At 47.1% G+C, this 15,538-nt stretch overlaps 5 protein-coding genes across 5 annotated transcripts; 3 read left to right on the forward strand and 2 right to left on the reverse strand.

Moving 5' to 3' along the window:
* Positions 1-3,093: 3,093 nt before the first annotated feature.
* Positions 3,094-3,405, forward strand: BABINDRAFT_37461 (uncharacterized protein; the record flags this gene model as incomplete). The annotated part of the gene is made up of 1 exon (XM_019131822.1): positions 3,094-3,405. The coding sequence occupies one exon, from the start codon at positions 3,094-3,096 to the stop codon at positions 3,403-3,405; it is 312 nt and encodes a 103-aa protein (XP_018984903.1).
* A 2,765-nt stretch (positions 3,406-6,170) lies between these two features.
* On the forward strand, positions 6,171-7,376 carry BABINDRAFT_183561 (uncharacterized protein; the record flags this gene model as incomplete). The annotated part of the gene is made up of 1 exon (XM_019131187.1): positions 6,171-7,376. The coding sequence occupies one exon, from the start codon at positions 6,171-6,173 to the stop codon at positions 7,374-7,376; it is 1,206 nt and encodes a 401-aa protein (XP_018984904.1).
* A 1,127-nt stretch (positions 7,377-8,503) lies between these two features.
* BABINDRAFT_145119 (uncharacterized protein) lies at positions 8,504-10,341 on the forward strand. The gene has a single exon (XM_019127167.1). It carries the CDS (start codon positions 8,664-8,666, stop codon positions 10,056-10,058), a length of 1,395 nt encoding a protein of 464 aa, XP_018984905.1. The 5' UTR covers positions 8,504-8,663; the 3' UTR covers positions 10,059-10,341.
* Positions 10,342-10,586: 245 nt separating this feature from the next.
* BABINDRAFT_171743 (DUF4448 domain-containing protein) lies at positions 10,587-12,171 on the reverse strand (the record flags this gene model as incomplete). Its single annotated transcript, XM_019130834.1, has 3 exons — positions 10,587-10,660; positions 11,241-12,064; positions 12,152-12,171. The coding sequence occupies 3 exons, from the start codon at positions 12,169-12,171 to the stop codon at positions 10,587-10,589; spliced, it is 918 nt and encodes a 305-aa protein (XP_018984906.1).
* Positions 12,172-13,382: 1,211 nt separating this feature from the next.
* On the reverse strand, positions 13,383-15,199 carry BABINDRAFT_161964 (C2H2-type zinc finger protein). The gene has a single exon (XM_019129098.1). It carries the CDS (start codon positions 14,986-14,988, stop codon positions 13,495-13,497), a length of 1,494 nt encoding a protein of 497 aa, XP_018984907.1. The 5' UTR covers positions 14,989-15,199; the 3' UTR covers positions 13,383-13,494.
* Between the last annotated feature and the right edge of the window lie 339 nt (positions 15,200-15,538).

The following is a 15,538-nucleotide window of genomic DNA, read 5'->3' on the forward strand; positions in this document are numbered from 1 at the left end:
CTTGAAACAGCAACACAATGGAAGAATGTGACACTTACCTACGTGCAGCCTTGGCTTCGGGCCCAAGAGAGCCTGGAGACGGCTAGTGCTTCCGTGTTCACGCCTATACTTGGGCTTGCGTAGCCAAGCATTCTTGTGACAAAACAGTAAGCTTGTTTAACGCAAAGAGGAATAACTTCTGTGACCTTGGAATCCAGGGATTATCAGGAGTTAACAAAACGCCCCGTCCTCCACCACGGTCTTAGTCCAAACACATGGTCTGGTTATAGCGAGTAGCATAGATTCCACAATACATAAGCGCCTCAAATCGTACATGCGCACACCGCGTATCCAAAGGTTTATATCGAAGACACGGTTCCGTATGGATATTCTCTCGCATTACGTCCAATCTATGCGCAAATCAAACGCAGGTTCGTCGTGGGGGAGACAGACGGGAACGAATTTAATTGAAAGGGACATATTGAAAAGTTCCTCTGAATTGGGCTAAAAGGATAGTTGTCGAGTAGTCAACCCAAGGGATACGACTCTGAGGCGATTTATGTACAACAAGACCAAATCCAGGCATTTCCCCATCGATTCATATATATATATATATATATATATTGCAATTTGGACCGCCAATCTCCCGCTAAAGCAATTAAAATCGATATGGAACACAAACTCTGGAAACCGTAGCCCGTAATTGAGACTTTGAATTAAATTGCTTTTTTAAGTGAAGTAAGAGTCTATTCGAGTTTACGGTATTGCAACGGATTCATCCCAAAACCGGCCAAAGCAAGCTCTCCGGTTATATTTCGGGCAAACTGCTACGAGAGAGTATCAGTGGCGCTAAACCTTAAACTGGACTTTCTTTTGGGTGCTAGTCTATGCAACCACCTTTGGAGCATTGTTTGCTGAAAGGTGTACATCGAGGGAATAGCTCCCGTAACACTTATGCGGCATACTTTACGTGCTATGCAACTGATACCTCTCCCTTGCCATATGAAACAATATACCAGGTGACCCCGGTTGATGCAAATCGCCGAAAAAGAATGCCAAGAAGCATCGCCGATCTTAAGGATCACCCTATAAGAGACAGAAAAAACTTTCAGTGTTTTTCAAGATTCGGCATCGAGATTCGCGAGACATCTTCCTTGCTTGCCAATACATTCTGATGTCTAACGATACGACAATTTGGATCAGTGTACATCGCTACCCATGGACTAGCCCTCTAGTAGATTTTTTATCTCTTTTTTCTGCGTCATAGCAAATAGTATCCCTTCTTAAACCGTAAATGAGAAAGCTGACATAATGGACACGCTTCGATACGGCTGGCATAGATCTCGCCGTTTAGCGGTACCCATGCCATCTATTGTAATCATACCATGGGCTCTACAATTTTCTTCTCTCTTTAAAAGGAGTACGGATTCCTGGGAATCGCGTGAGTTCTGGGGTTGGTACACTTTGGGTCGACCAAAATTTCGTTGCTGCAGTATACGTCTAATGGATGCATTAGTACGCGGGTAGTCGACTTTTCCCATGCCGGTGATCGGCGATATTTCTTTGTGTCATAAAAAGGGGGTCTGTTTTCTGAATATTCTGGCTATACATTGGTCTCATGGGGCCTCGTGTGTGGAACACCACGGTGTATCCAGTATATGCGTTTCGGGTGTAGTGAGCCGACCACCGCATTTCACCGTGTTCCCCTCCGTATAACAAATTTGAAACCAAATCTTTTTTTTACATTCTCCAGAGTTGTGTTGATTGCTATTACTCCAAGTGTGCACGTAAATTATTCGGAAAGCTTCCTTCGTAAAATCGATTTTCCGGTGATAGCTCCGACGCTTTGGCGATCTTGCAACATACCCTGGGATATCCGCTTGTGAGATCAATGTCTGAGCGCTCTTACGCCTCTGTGCCAACAGGGGATTCGCCTTGTACGGAATAATCAGGGGTATCACCGCTTCCATGAATGATATTATCCTTATGCATGGTAAGGGTTAATACTCGCATCGTGTGGACCACACTGAAGTTAAAAATAGATGAGAAAGCCTCCTCCCTGATTAATTCTCCTTTTCAAAATAATTATTAGACAGCTAACATTTAATTGCTGGTTAATATATAAGCATGCACGCTGAACCTCCCGTTCGTCCTAAGAAATGCTACATGGAAACTCACCGCTTGGGCGATTTTTCTCGACTACACAAAATGGTTTACTTATTCCCTACAGCTTTGCCAACCATATACATCCAACCACCTCATTCTCGTAATCCATATGCGATACCCGTACACTTTACTCCAGGGAACGTTACTCTAAAAGCATATGAAGGTAATCTCCCCGATGCAGGTAATAACGCCATTCGAGAATCGGAAGCTCTCCTCTGGGATACCAGCATTTATAATTCGTCCTACACTGCGTGTGATAGAATGCCAGCTTGGAAATTTTTCAGCAAACCTCAGCCCCTTTCAGTTTCTCCCCGATTAAACAACGGTATTTTCGACCGCTTCCATCAACCAGAACCATTAAAATTTCCTTTTAAAACTCCCCCTTACCCCCTCCCGAGTGATGCGACTTCAAATTTTGCTGGTTCTCCGGTCTCCTCGGTTTCCACCCCAGGCTTATCGTATACGGATGACGCATCAGATGGTTGTTTACTGGGGGCTTCAACGCCCGCTATCCAAGAGTATCAGCCTATTTCGAATGTGTATCTGAAGCTGAGTGGGACAGAGTCATGTTGCTATCATGATACCTCCCGATTATTTGAACTCGCAGTGACCAACAATATGAACTCCTCGCGGTTTCTCATGATACCGCTTGGTTTCCCGCAAACGTTTCCTATAGATATGGCAAATACTACAGGGAGTCTTGCAGGAAAAGACTCCTGCCCGCTTATCGATGCAGTGGTAAAGGCAAACGATCCTACGGCAGCTGAAATCTCCCTACCCCCGCCTCTGTCAAGATCGCCTCGACGCACTCGCTCAAGGGGCCTACAGCCCTCAGTCTCAATGAATAAAGAGGACAGCACCATTTCCAACAGCGGTTCTAAAGGTTTACCAGGTTCAGATATGGAACACCACATCCGCCCTAAAGGTAAGCTTCCGCTGGTTAGCTCGATGTATTCGGTGTTTTCACACATTCACATCGATCAATATCCAGAGTCGAAAATTATTAAGAACAAGAAACCCAGAGGCCGTTTTGCGGCATACAAAAATGCTTTGGGTGCAAAAAATGAAGACGAAGCGATATACCGAAAGCATAAGTGCAAAATCTGCGGAGGAGGATTCCGTCGCCTGGAAAACTTGAAGAGACATTTTATAAGTGTTCATACCTCAGAGAAGCCCTATGTCTGTAAGGTCTGTGGAAAGGGGTTCTCTCGACCCGACAATTTGGTGGATCATATGAAAATTCACACGGTTTCGGCTTGACCCTAGCGTCTTAGGTACTGTTTATTCAGTGCATGACAGTTATAGCTGGGCTGCGCCTTGTTGTAGCTGTCTTGCAAAGCTGGAAAGTAATTGCATGGCAAGGGTTATTTTTGTATTACAATTAGTCTCTATGGTTTATTCTTAGTTTAGTCCGTCATCTTCCGAAGGTTGTATATGCTGCGGTTTACTAGTAGCTTCAAGATAACAGATACGATTGGTATATGTAGTTGCGGATACCAGTAGACGGGCCTCCGGTATCTTGCACCTGTCTTATAATCTCAATGCCCAACCGGGCCGTGGTCAATGCGTGTTCCGTTGTATTGTCACACTGATGTACGATCACTAACTCCTGTGGCCCCCCTGGGACTGGTATCGGATAACTGCTAAGCTTGGCACCGAAGAATACAAGTGATATAAGCGCTACCCTGGACCCTAGTAAAACCAGTATCTTGGCTTGTGCAGGCTACCCGCCCTACGCGACCGGCATGTAAGCACGCCTGTCTGTGGAAACAAGCTCTAATAGCGCCGTGGTCTATAGTTTAAACCGGTCATGGTTGCTTGACCGCGTGAATGGTGTATATCTAAAAAGGAGGTTTATGCTAGGGCTTTACAAATTAGTTTATAGGAACATAAGTACCGACTGCATCCCCTTAGGGTAGCTGGCCTTTCAGACTAAGCTGACATTGCATGACCCAATTGCGGGGAACGATTCGCACGAGAGGGGAGGTTAAAGTACAGCTTTATCAAGCACTAGCCATACGTTTTTTTTATTGAGAAAAACGCTTGATATAAGCTTACATGGCTCTAAAATAAATCACACCTGGCTGCGTCGAATATTTTCCCCTCGGGGAAGTTTCAGGGAACATATGCGCAGGAAGGCTGGGACTAGTTAAAATAATATTTTGTTACCCCCTAAGGGTATCAACCACTGGAAGCGTATTGTGGTGGATTCATTAATTGACAAGGACCAAAAACCTAGGGTAATGACACTGTAAGAATCTATATGTGTGCAATGAGAAATGTCCGTTACCTACTACTTAGGTCCGATTCTCTCACCTTTATGTGGTCCAGATCTTTAGTCCTCTCATCGAGAAGTTAAAGTTTCCGTAGAAAAAGAGCAGAAACTTTATTCCCTGTCCATCGGAGTGCAATGACCGACATTTCTCCTCTCGGTCCACTAAGAGAGGTACTGTAACAAGCGTCCTTGGAGTTGTAGAGTACTGAACTCGGAGGTAGAGCTTGCTCTAACCCCCATGGATAATTGAACGGAATTTTGTTTGGCCTCAAAAGACGTTATCGCCTCGGCACCGAAGTAACGAATCACTGGCATAGATAACGAAGCTGAAGCTCTTGGATAAGGATGCTGTACGTGGTGTTCCTGCCATTGGCGACGGCTTGGTTTTGATACTTTGAAAAGATCCAGGTGCAAGAGGGAAAGAGCACCCTGAATGGCCCCCCGTTTACCCAGAGAGTCAGAGGCATCGCTGGTACAAAATAATCTCAATATTTGGAGTATGGCTAGTCCCCTGGTTAAGCTCTCACACCCCCTGGGAATGAAGAATCGCTAATCTTCCTCATTCCAATAACCGGGTTTTAGGGGCACTCCACCTATGCCATTGTCTAGTGTACCTAGATGCTGCAGTCGGGTGCCGGCAGCTAGCACTGCGGTTAGACTAAATTCCGGTGAAATTACTCTTATGCGGCTCTCCGGTCATCTCTTATTCCCTTCCATTACGCGGGTTTTAGCAGATTCCGTCGTTTGGATCTTAAACGAAAGAAATTAGACGGTGATCTCAGAATCGTGCATAGGTTTATACGTACAACGACGTACTCCCCGTATCAGGTCGGCACATTGCGGATTCTGAGACTACAAGTTCTGAAAGCTATCCCTCCTATTGTCAGGCGTCTTTATGAAAGGTATGGCCAAGCTTTAGAAAGCAGGATAAATACAGTTCCCGGTGTGTTCTAATAAGGGAGGTTGCATTAGTACGGGCATGCACTCCCGATTTTTTTGCATATCCATGGCAGCGGTTCTCGTTTGGGCCTTAGCCGTCTCAACACCCACTGGAAATGTCTCTTACTTTTGTAGACACACAAGGCTGCTATTGTGAACACATGGTTTCCCCGTACATGTGCCTCGCATTAGAGTGTCTTCAGCCATGCATGACACTACACTGGCGTCGAGGTTCTCATTAAATGCCTCTTTAGGCCTGCTCGGGGGTTTATATGATAGTTATAGCATAAATTGCACAAATGTGCGTTATTGGAGAACTTACCCTTAGAGGTCCGAAACTTTAGCGATTCTGTGAGACTGGGATGCCCTACTTGTGACGCCGATGACTGGGCTTTCTCACTGATCTAAGCTTGAGGCGGGATATACTCACTAGCCGCAGAATCAGGACATTACAGTATCAAGCTAACTGGCATTATTCTAATGCATGGCAAAGGTTAATGATTACATCACCTCGGGAGTATCGAAAGGAGAAGAGCCGTACATGAGAAAATGCACCTTTCTCTCTCCCGCCTCCCCTCCCTGGTCGGGATTACATCCCAAAATATTTAAAAATGTCTTTGAATATTTAATAAGCAGGTTTATAAGCATTTTTTTAAAGTGCCATAGTTATTTTAAACCCCAGTCGTGTCCTATCTCAGCTTGGGCCGTATTAAGACTCGAATAAGCATCTTCAAACTCACACATTTCTTCGACAGTGCTCCTAAAAGACACTTATGTAACAATCATTAATTCGCAAAATATTTACCCATTTATGACCCCCTTTCACGATGCTCCGCGAAATATTTCATGTAAGCTTCCCAAGGATAAATCTTACAATACTAATGCGGATGTCAACATTCATGAATATCACTGTCTACCTTATGATGCTGTATTTTATTATTCATTCACCACACCGGGAAACAGAATAATATCTGGAAATTTTCACAGTGAGTCTCAGGCTTTTCCAACCTCCCTTCAATCAAAATACTGCGCGAGCGGTGCCTACCCTCAAAGGATGCCATTAAGATTCCCGGCTGCAATCTCTTCCTCATTCCATCCAGCTTCTAGAAATCCCGATGGGACTGTTTCTCCTGTTTCTGCTTTCTCATCCCGGTGCGTATCACATGAAAATTACACATGTGGCCACTTCTTCTCAGACACCATCCCCTTCCATGGCAGAGAGTGCCTAACATTTCCAAATGAGAATCTACATCATACCTTGACTGCTCTAATCAACAACCAAGAATTGTTTCAATTATTGGAGTCGGCATCTACCAACAATATGAACTCGTCTCTGTTTCTCATGCGGCCATTCGGGTTATCTGGATCAGCGCGTGTGGGCAATGAAATGGTTTCGGTAGATAGTGAAAATTTGGTCATAGAAGGCCAGTCTGAATGCAGCCTCAGCCCGTTTACGAAAAATATAGCCGTGATTGGTTCTAAGGACGTTAATATTTTTAAGCGACCGCTTAAACCAGGATTTCCGCGGTGCAAAGGAACAAAAGCCGTTCACCTCTCAAGTGTCGAAGGCGGCTTGGACTACCAAGATACCCCCTGTTCCTCCAGGACAAAGAGGAACCCCGTCTACGGCAATAAACCTATGGGGGCCGACTCGAAATGTTCCATACCTTTACATATTCGCATTGACCAGTATCCCGAGTCGAAAATTGTCAAGAACAAGAAGCCCCGAGGCCGCTTTACTGCTTTTAGTCATAATTCCTTAAACACAATGGACGAGGACGAATCGAAGCATCGAAAATACAAGTGCAAGGTTTGTGACGGCAGCTTTCGTCGTCGGGAAAACTTGAAGAGACATTTTATAAGCATGCACACTGCAGAAAAACCCTACGTTTGCAAGGTCTGCAACAAGAGGTTTTCTCGAGCAGATAACTGGTTAGACCACGAGAAGATCCATAAACCCTCGGTCGTTCGTTTTACAACTAGCATCCCAGAACTCGACTTTGAGCTTAATGCCTAAAACGATTTGCTAGGCGAAAATTTCCGGTTTAGCTTGGCCCGTGTCACGTAAACATCAAAATTTTCCACGAACTCGATATTAATTGAGTGATCTCTAGCTGCACTTGTATGACAGCACTATATATTATTTTTCGACAATGCGTCTGTATACCTGGTGGAAGCTGGTATCCAATTAAAGAACTAAAATGGTGAAGGTTGATAGACTACGTTTAAAAGTCTGTAGGTAGCACGTCTGTAGGTAGTACGTCTGTAAGTAGCACTGCTGTGAGGCGTGACTAATCTTTGATATTTTCGATGATTCATATCCTTGAATATATATCCCCTCAGTCCTACAATAATATTCTCTTCTTCAAATCAGAATAAATCAGTGTATGTGCTATAATATCTATAATAATCTCGTAAAAAATACCGATTTATTAACGTTTAGGGCTAATGCCTCGGGGAAACTCTACTCAGCGGCTCACTTGCACCCTGCTAAAAACAGACATCAGGCCCATGTTAGACCGTGCCTTAGTGTTCCAGAGCACCCTGTAAGTCGCCTGGACCTGGTACACTGATACCAGGCAGTCTTAGCATGCTAAAGCATTTGCAACATGCGCATGCTAGATCCATATGTTACAGGGTTTGGGATATTCAGAATTTTAGTGCCGAACGCAGTCCATCGATCTCGTGGACATGCCGCATCTATATTGCTAACAGTACGAAGCGTAGTTAAGGGTACGTCAGAAAACCATCTACTAAAGAAACATACTGGTTAGCAAGAACTGATAGCCTCCAGTCTAGGCACGCGATATTGTCTTGTGGCACTCTTTCGGTCAGATATAAACGCGAGTTGTCGTTCGATAGAAGGAGCCAGCGCAGCACGGGAATTGTATAAGGGGTATATATTAAACTATAGATACGATTTGGTACCTAGACCGAACCTAATTACTCGTATGAAATTACATGATCCTGTATCCTTAATCCTTCCATGCGTTACTGCAATAGCCTGTTCCCTATGCACCGACCCTTACTCAACGGAGAATAGACGCAATGAAGAATAGACGCAACGGAGATAGACGTGGTGGTGAATGGGCGCGGTGGAGAATAGACGCAGCGGAGAATAGACACCGCGAACGTTAAACCCGGCAGTCGCGTGGTGCATACGTGTTCACGCGCACGTGGAAAATATCAAACCATATTTACGTCCTAGTATGGTCACTCTAATCGACCATCCAGCTATTCCGCACTGACACCCATCGCTAATATTCAGCTGGTCCTCCCCCTCCCCTCTCATTGGTCTCCAACAATGTATCTCTCGCCCTCGATGAAACGCACGCTAACCCTCGTGCTGGCCACCTTCTTGGGGCTTGTGTGTGGAACAGTCTACTTATACAGCTCCTACAGTCCGCAGTTCGCAGCCCGCTTGGGCTACACGGTGTCACAACTGTCAGCCATCGCAATGGTGGGTACCATGGGCTCCGCGCTCTCGGGCCCCGTTGCGGGGCTCGTGGTGGACACCTGTGGCTACACCCTTTCGCTCGTGACGGGTGGTACGCTCATCGTCGCGGGCTACGTCGGGATGAAGTTCCAGTACGACCAAACCGCCTCCAGCGTTCTTTTCTCGTGTGTACTCTACTTCATGGTGGGCGCGGGGTCCACCTTTATCAACTCCGCGAACTTGAAATGCTGCGCGGTCACGTTTCCCGGGATCAAGGGCATTGCGACGGCGCTTCCGCTCCTGATGTACGGGCTCAGCGCGTCCGTGTTTTCCTTCTTAGGGTCTGTCTTTGTTCCAGGTGACACGTCGCGCTTCTTGGGGCTCTTGGCGGTGGTGAATGCCGCCATCTTCGTGGTGTGCGCGCCGCTTGTGTGTATGTGCGACGACGTGAAGAGTCGCTCGTCAGGGCGCGATACACCTAAAATGTTGGAGCTCGAGACGTTCACGTCCGCAAATATGCTGCCGCGCGTGGCACATGTGGCCCCGGAAATCACTGGCAGCGCGCTTTTCCGCGACCCTAAGTTCTGGGGGCTCTTTATCGCGCTTGGCGTGTTTGCGGGCTTGGGCCAGATGTACATTTTTTCCGTCGGCTTCATGGTCTCCGCGCTCACCGGCGGCTACGACTTCCTCGTAACCCATCCCAGTGCCGTCACCCTCATCCAGCAGGAGCAGCAATATCAAGTTGCGGTGCTCTCGGTCGCGAACTGCGCAGGTCGCATTGTGAGTGGTGCCGTCGGTGACCTCGTGACGCGGCGCTTCCTGCAGCTGCGCATTGTCGTGTTGCTTGTGCCTGCTGTGGGCTTTGTCGTAAGCCAACTCTTGGGCGCGCGCATGCCGTTGAAGGACTTGTGGCTCGAGTCGGCGCTCACCGGGGTGGTCTATGGGTTTACCTATTGTGTGTTTCCGTTGACGGTGGCCGATATGTTTGGGATGGCGAACTATTCGTTGAACTGGGGGATTGTGGGTCTTGCGCCCATCCTCCCGGCGTACATGTACAACAGCTACTTTGGAAAGGTCTACGATGCGAACGTGGTGGAGAAGGAGTTTAACGGAGCGATTATTAAGGCATGCAATATTGGGCGTGACTGCTATGACAAGGTGTTTTATAGGAACTTGTGGAGCGCGTTTGTGGGTGCCGTGATGGTTATCTGGCTTGTCTGGAGGGTGGCGGAGGAACAAAGAAAGACGTCGAGAAGGGAATAGGGTCGAGGCAAGGTTCCAAATAAATGGAGAGACAACTTTGTGGTTTTTTCGAAAGCTTTGGCTGGAAGAGCTGAGCTCAAAATTGACGGTTGAGCATAAGGCCTAGAAAATGTTCTACTTGGAAGACGTTACGAGTTAGTGTTACTCAGGATGCCGATAAATTGCTGACAGTTCTGACAATAGATGGCTATTCAGCTCTTGGAATTAATGAAAACCATCAAAGGAGTGCTAACAATATCAGTTGACCACCTTTTTGTGAGTGGTTTTGACCACTAAGGATTTGACCACTAAGGATTTGATCACTAAGGGTTTGACCACTAAGGGGTTGATCACTAAGGGGTTGACCACTAAGGATTTGATCTCTAAGGGCTTGACCACTAAGGATTTGATCTCTAAGGGGTTGACCACTAAGGATTTGATCTCTAAGGGGTTGACCACTAAGGATTTGATCTCTAAGGGCTTGACTGTTTCTGTAACATGAGTTTCGCTCCGGCTTTACTTCCTACGCTCTTTCGACGATAATTGGTTCTACACTTCAAGACGTAAAAGCGCCATGGCATTTAAATCACTGCATAGACTTGAAATAACCACTCTGTAGGTACCTTACTCTACTGAAGCTATTCTGAGGTTGACTCAATGCCAGGACATCAATGGTGTCGCAGGGTGTATAGGATAAGACAAAGCGATGGAGTGAGCCCCCAGGGGATTTCACGTTAGTATTCCCTATTGGTAACCAAAATTCTAGTTCCAATGTTTCTATAAGCTAGTGTAAAACCAAAGCAGTTTCTTGAAGTGTAACTGCTCTTTTTACCCGAATGGAAAACGGCTCTTCTTTTCATATTTCAATGGGGCTCTCTTTTATCACTCTTCAAACCGGTTGAAGCACCCGTAGTCCCATGAAACGTTTCTACGAATTGTTAGAGAAATATCAGTGAATTGTAACAGTTGATAAAACAGAAACTCACAATATCTTACAAAAGGAAAGGCTAAAATAATTCATTAGATATACATGGGAAGGTGTCGTTACGGATTACAACTGGGTGCGAACTTCGGTTCTCACAACAGGGTCCTTGAATGGGTTCGCACTCTCACCGGTAACGACAGTGTTGAGAGTCGCGTTATCATTCATGCTGGAGGTGTCCAAGTTTACAGCGCCATCGGTGGTGTGGTTAAATCTCGAACGGTTGTTGCCAGCGTAAGCTTCAGCCTGCTTCTTCTTATTCAAGTACCAGAAGATACCGGCAACAAGAGCAATGGCCACCACCACTGGAACGATAACAGCTGGGGCAATCGTGGACGCCTTCACACCTTCCTTAGAGGTGTTAACAGCGTTATCGGAAGGGACACGGGAAAGCTCGGTAATGGCTTCGCTCCTGGAGGTGATGACTCTCAAGACCGGGCCAGACTTGGTACCCACATGCTTTGCGTTACTGTTCTGGTTGGTCAATGGGGTGATGTTCAAGAAAAAGTAGCCGGCATCCAGCGACCGTCTCATTTCAGGGGTAATTTCAAGAGGGTAGTAACCATCATTGTTGCTGAGTTGTTCCGAGGTGAACAATGGAGAGTCGTTATCCAAGACTGGGTATGCGCGCATTTGCAAAGTAACCCTAGAAACGTCACCACCCCAGTAGGATGGATCCCAGGTAATCCAGTAGATTTCACCCACCAATAATTCGGTACCGTTCTGGGCGGTGCAGAATGGCGAGCCAAGGGCATCTTCATTCGGGACTCTGTCGCCAAAACAACGCAACACCGGTGGAACATCGTCCACCTTAGGATAGTTCGAGTCTGTTGGGGTAGGAGACGCGGAGATGGTGGTTCCACCGCTGACGGTTGGAGTGATTCTGTATGGAATACCAGTCTTGTCAAGGGAGATCCAAGGCGTGGCAGACTTTGTGTTTGGGGAAGCAGAAATTGTCACGCCGTCAATGAGAGTAGGGGTGACCTTGAGTGTCTCGACACCTGAGGTAGACAACCAGACAGACTCGGCTAGCACCTTCTGCTCTCTTTTGAATAACTTGGCCGCGGGAGTAATTTCCGGGTGCGGAATTGCAACTGCCAAGGCCGTAAGGGACTGAAGCAAAGTTCCTAACAAAACGATATTGAACTGCATAATTGTGAAATGGTTGTTGGTTCAGAAAAACCAGGTAAAAGCCCAAGAGAGAAGCTCCAAGGGAGGGAGCGTTGCTTTTATACAAAGGGAATCTCCGGGAATGCCTAGAATTTTTGCACGGCCGTTTTCCTTGGCATTATTTGGTAATATGGCGGTCATAAGTGCTGGATTTGGTGATTATTGGGAGGTCAAAAGTTTAATTATGTATGCATGGATGCCAATACTTCTAATTCCGATATCTTCATATACTATTGTGGTCTATAAGTTGGGTAAAATCTGGGCATTCATCGGCAAAAAAAAACCCCCCTTAGCTACACGCAAGGCATTAGTACCTGTCCTTGACGATAATTTTATTGGTTAGTACTAACCAATGAAACTATTTGAGAGATACTATGCCTTTATTTCAGGGTTTACAAGTACCCTAAGCCGTCACCCTCTCCATCGAAAAGCCGATATAACTGACCGCATGCATGCTTGGTGAGGCAAGTCTGCGGCTTATGCTAAGACTTTCCGTGTCAAATATAAAGGTTTAGTGCAGATCGATTAGATAAGAATCATGTCAAAATCCTCGTCTGATATTGTATTAAGGCTGTCCTTTCTAAGGCCCAAGGTGAAATTTTATTGAATCAGATCATTCATGAAACTCTGGAAAATCCATAATCTAAGAAAGGACGGTGTTTTTGCGCCGTTATGTGTGGAGATTATGAGACCCGCTCTGATGCCCAGCCCTGATAGAAAAGTCCAGGGTTTTAGTTTCAAAATCATGCATTAACGATTTTGTGCGATAAATCCGGGCTTGTGAAAATCGCTCGGCCCATGGACCCTACTGTGGGTTTAGCTATAGGAGGAAATTCTTTACAGCTCTTAGCAGTTATTATTGTCCATAGAATACCTGTGAAAGGGGAGATTTAGTTTGGGTCTCTGATCACGTGTCTTGTCCGTAATAAGCATGCAATAATCTGGCCGATTTTGGTGTGCGAATAAATGACAGCGTAAATATGTATGGCAGGGCTATTTTAGTCACCAATGAAATATGTATACTCATGTGGATGTGTGGTCCGTATGTACTTTTACTTGCCCAATATTGGGTATATACTCAACACTAAATTTCTGATCTCCCACCTAAATACAGTTCTGTCATACACCTGTGCTTAACATTTTCCCCTTTTTAAAAATTATAAATAAATTTATAGTTTTTATTTTAAACCATTATTTGTAGATTATTTATTTGCGTATAGCACAAGATGAAACAAAAAGAAAACAGGAAAACAAGACGCCTTCGGAACTTTTGAACAGCCAGAAATAAAACAGCTCAAACAGAGCCTAGCTGGCATTGCCGCCAGCAAACACCTGCCCACTTGGACCACCGGTGTTGGCACTGAACGATCGCTTCTTCATAAACTCACCGTTTTCCCTCCGCTCGCCCAGATTCGACAGCGACATCATCAGCATGATTAACGGCCCGGGCGTCTTGGCTCTGAACTGGAACTGCGGTTGCAGCGGCGGAGCGGAGGTGGCATCAGACGACGCCGTGGCGGGATGCGAGTCGCCGACAAGCTTGGCGATGGAGAGATTGGCAGGCAAGTCTAGGTTGAGCGACCTGAGCGACGGCAATTCGGCTTCGCGAGCGGAGGTCGGGGCCAAGCGCGGCGACACGAGGGGTGTGTGCAAGGGTGAGCTTGTGTACGAATGGGCAGGAATGCTCCAGCCGGGAACGCTCGCTACGGAGGTGGATGCCCCGTACAAGCTGGTGGAAGACTTGGAGGCAAGCCCGTTGTCTGAGGCATTGGTGAAGGAGCGGCTCAAGGAGGCGGGGCCGCGGTTCAACGAGCTCATTGTCAAGCTGCTGAACGCCATTCCGCTCAAGTTTGTAAAACTGTTCAGCGCCGACACGGATGGCGTTCCGATGTGGCCAATCTTTGGCGAGTTGGGCAATGTGTAGCCCGCTTGCATTGGAGAGTTTGGTCGCGATCTCTTTACGCGCGATAGCTCTTCCAAGTCAAGGCGGTCATCGTGCTTCGGCGAGGCGAGAGCCTTCCCAAGGGGGGCCATTCGCAGCAACGAAGGGAGGTATGCCACACCGTTCGACGACGCCTTGTGCTGCGATAGAAGACTATCTACAGATGTGTACGACTTGGCAGCATGCGGAAGCGGATAGAGCGGCTGGCGGACGCTCGCATCGTCTCTCATCGCGTCAGCTTGCTCCGTCAAGCTGGTCGAGGATTTCGACAGCTTCAACGCCCACGTCTGTTCCTGCTTCAAGTGTTTCAACTCCTCTGTGGCTGCCGATACAAGCAAGTCCAAGTCCATTTTGGTGCTGGAGGGGGTGTATCTCCCTTGTTGCGGGGAAAACGGCTGCGGCGCCCGTAAGTGTGGGGCACTTGGGGTCGGTTGGTGCACCGAGGGCTGGAACAACAGCGGTACTTGCCCATAGGCGGGGATCTCGAGCTTTTGGGTTGGCTTCTTTACCTTGGGCTGGGCTACGCCGGCCATGACAGCAGCAGCAGCCACAGCGTCGGCATCCGTCGGCTCGTCCCTTTCCGGGGCAACCTCCGACTCCTTCATCGACTTGACGGTGAGGTTCTTGTTTCGACGGGAGTTAGGGTTGGTGTGGATGCGCGAGTGTCGGGTCAACTCATCAGAGCGACTGAACTTCTTGAAACAGCCCGGGAAGTTGCAGCTGTGGGGCTTCTCGCCGGTGTGGGTCCGAATGTGTCTGGTCTGGTGCTCGAGCCTGTGGAAGGCCTTGGCACAGATGGGACACTTGTATGGTCTAGGTAGCTCCTCGTTTTTCTTTTCAGCGGTTTCGGCGGACATTATGGTGTGTATGTGTGGCAAGGTAAGAAGCACAGACGTAATTGTGGGGGAGATGGACAGAACGAGATGCTGGGTGTGGATGGGACTAGTAATACAAAAGTGGGCACAATGAAACAGAGTGGCGCAGATTTAATCTCAGACACTAGATGGGCTGTCTGTCAGTAAAGAACGTAAACAGTGTTTATGACCTGATAGTTCTCCAGACTCCTTCCCCTGCTTTTTTTCCTCTTTGGTCGGCGTTTCTTTTTCGCTCCTGTTTTCCGGCGTTCCCCCCCCCAAAATCTTAACCCGCAAATTGCTTTTTTTTAGTGCAGCGTCAAATTTCGTGGCCTCAGACGCACGTACGAAAATTTTTTCCGCCAGCCGTGTTTTTGCGGGGCAATACTGTATGTATGACAGGTGGTCTTAAGGTTTACTAGATACGTGGGAATACCAAATATCCATGTATGGACATCTCCGTGGTATATGAGGCTTCTGATGAAACAACCTTATCACACAACGGTTCCTGTTTGAGAAGTGACTCTGCCAGAAGTAACTTCCTGGGGGGGGG

Source organism: Babjeviella inositovora (genome assembly GCF_001661335.1).
Source record: "Babjeviella inositovora NRRL Y-12698 unplaced genomic scaffold BABINscaffold_7, whole genome shotgun sequence".
Lineage (NCBI taxonomy): Eukaryota > Fungi > Ascomycota > Pichiomycetes > Serinales > Babjeviella > Babjeviella inositovora.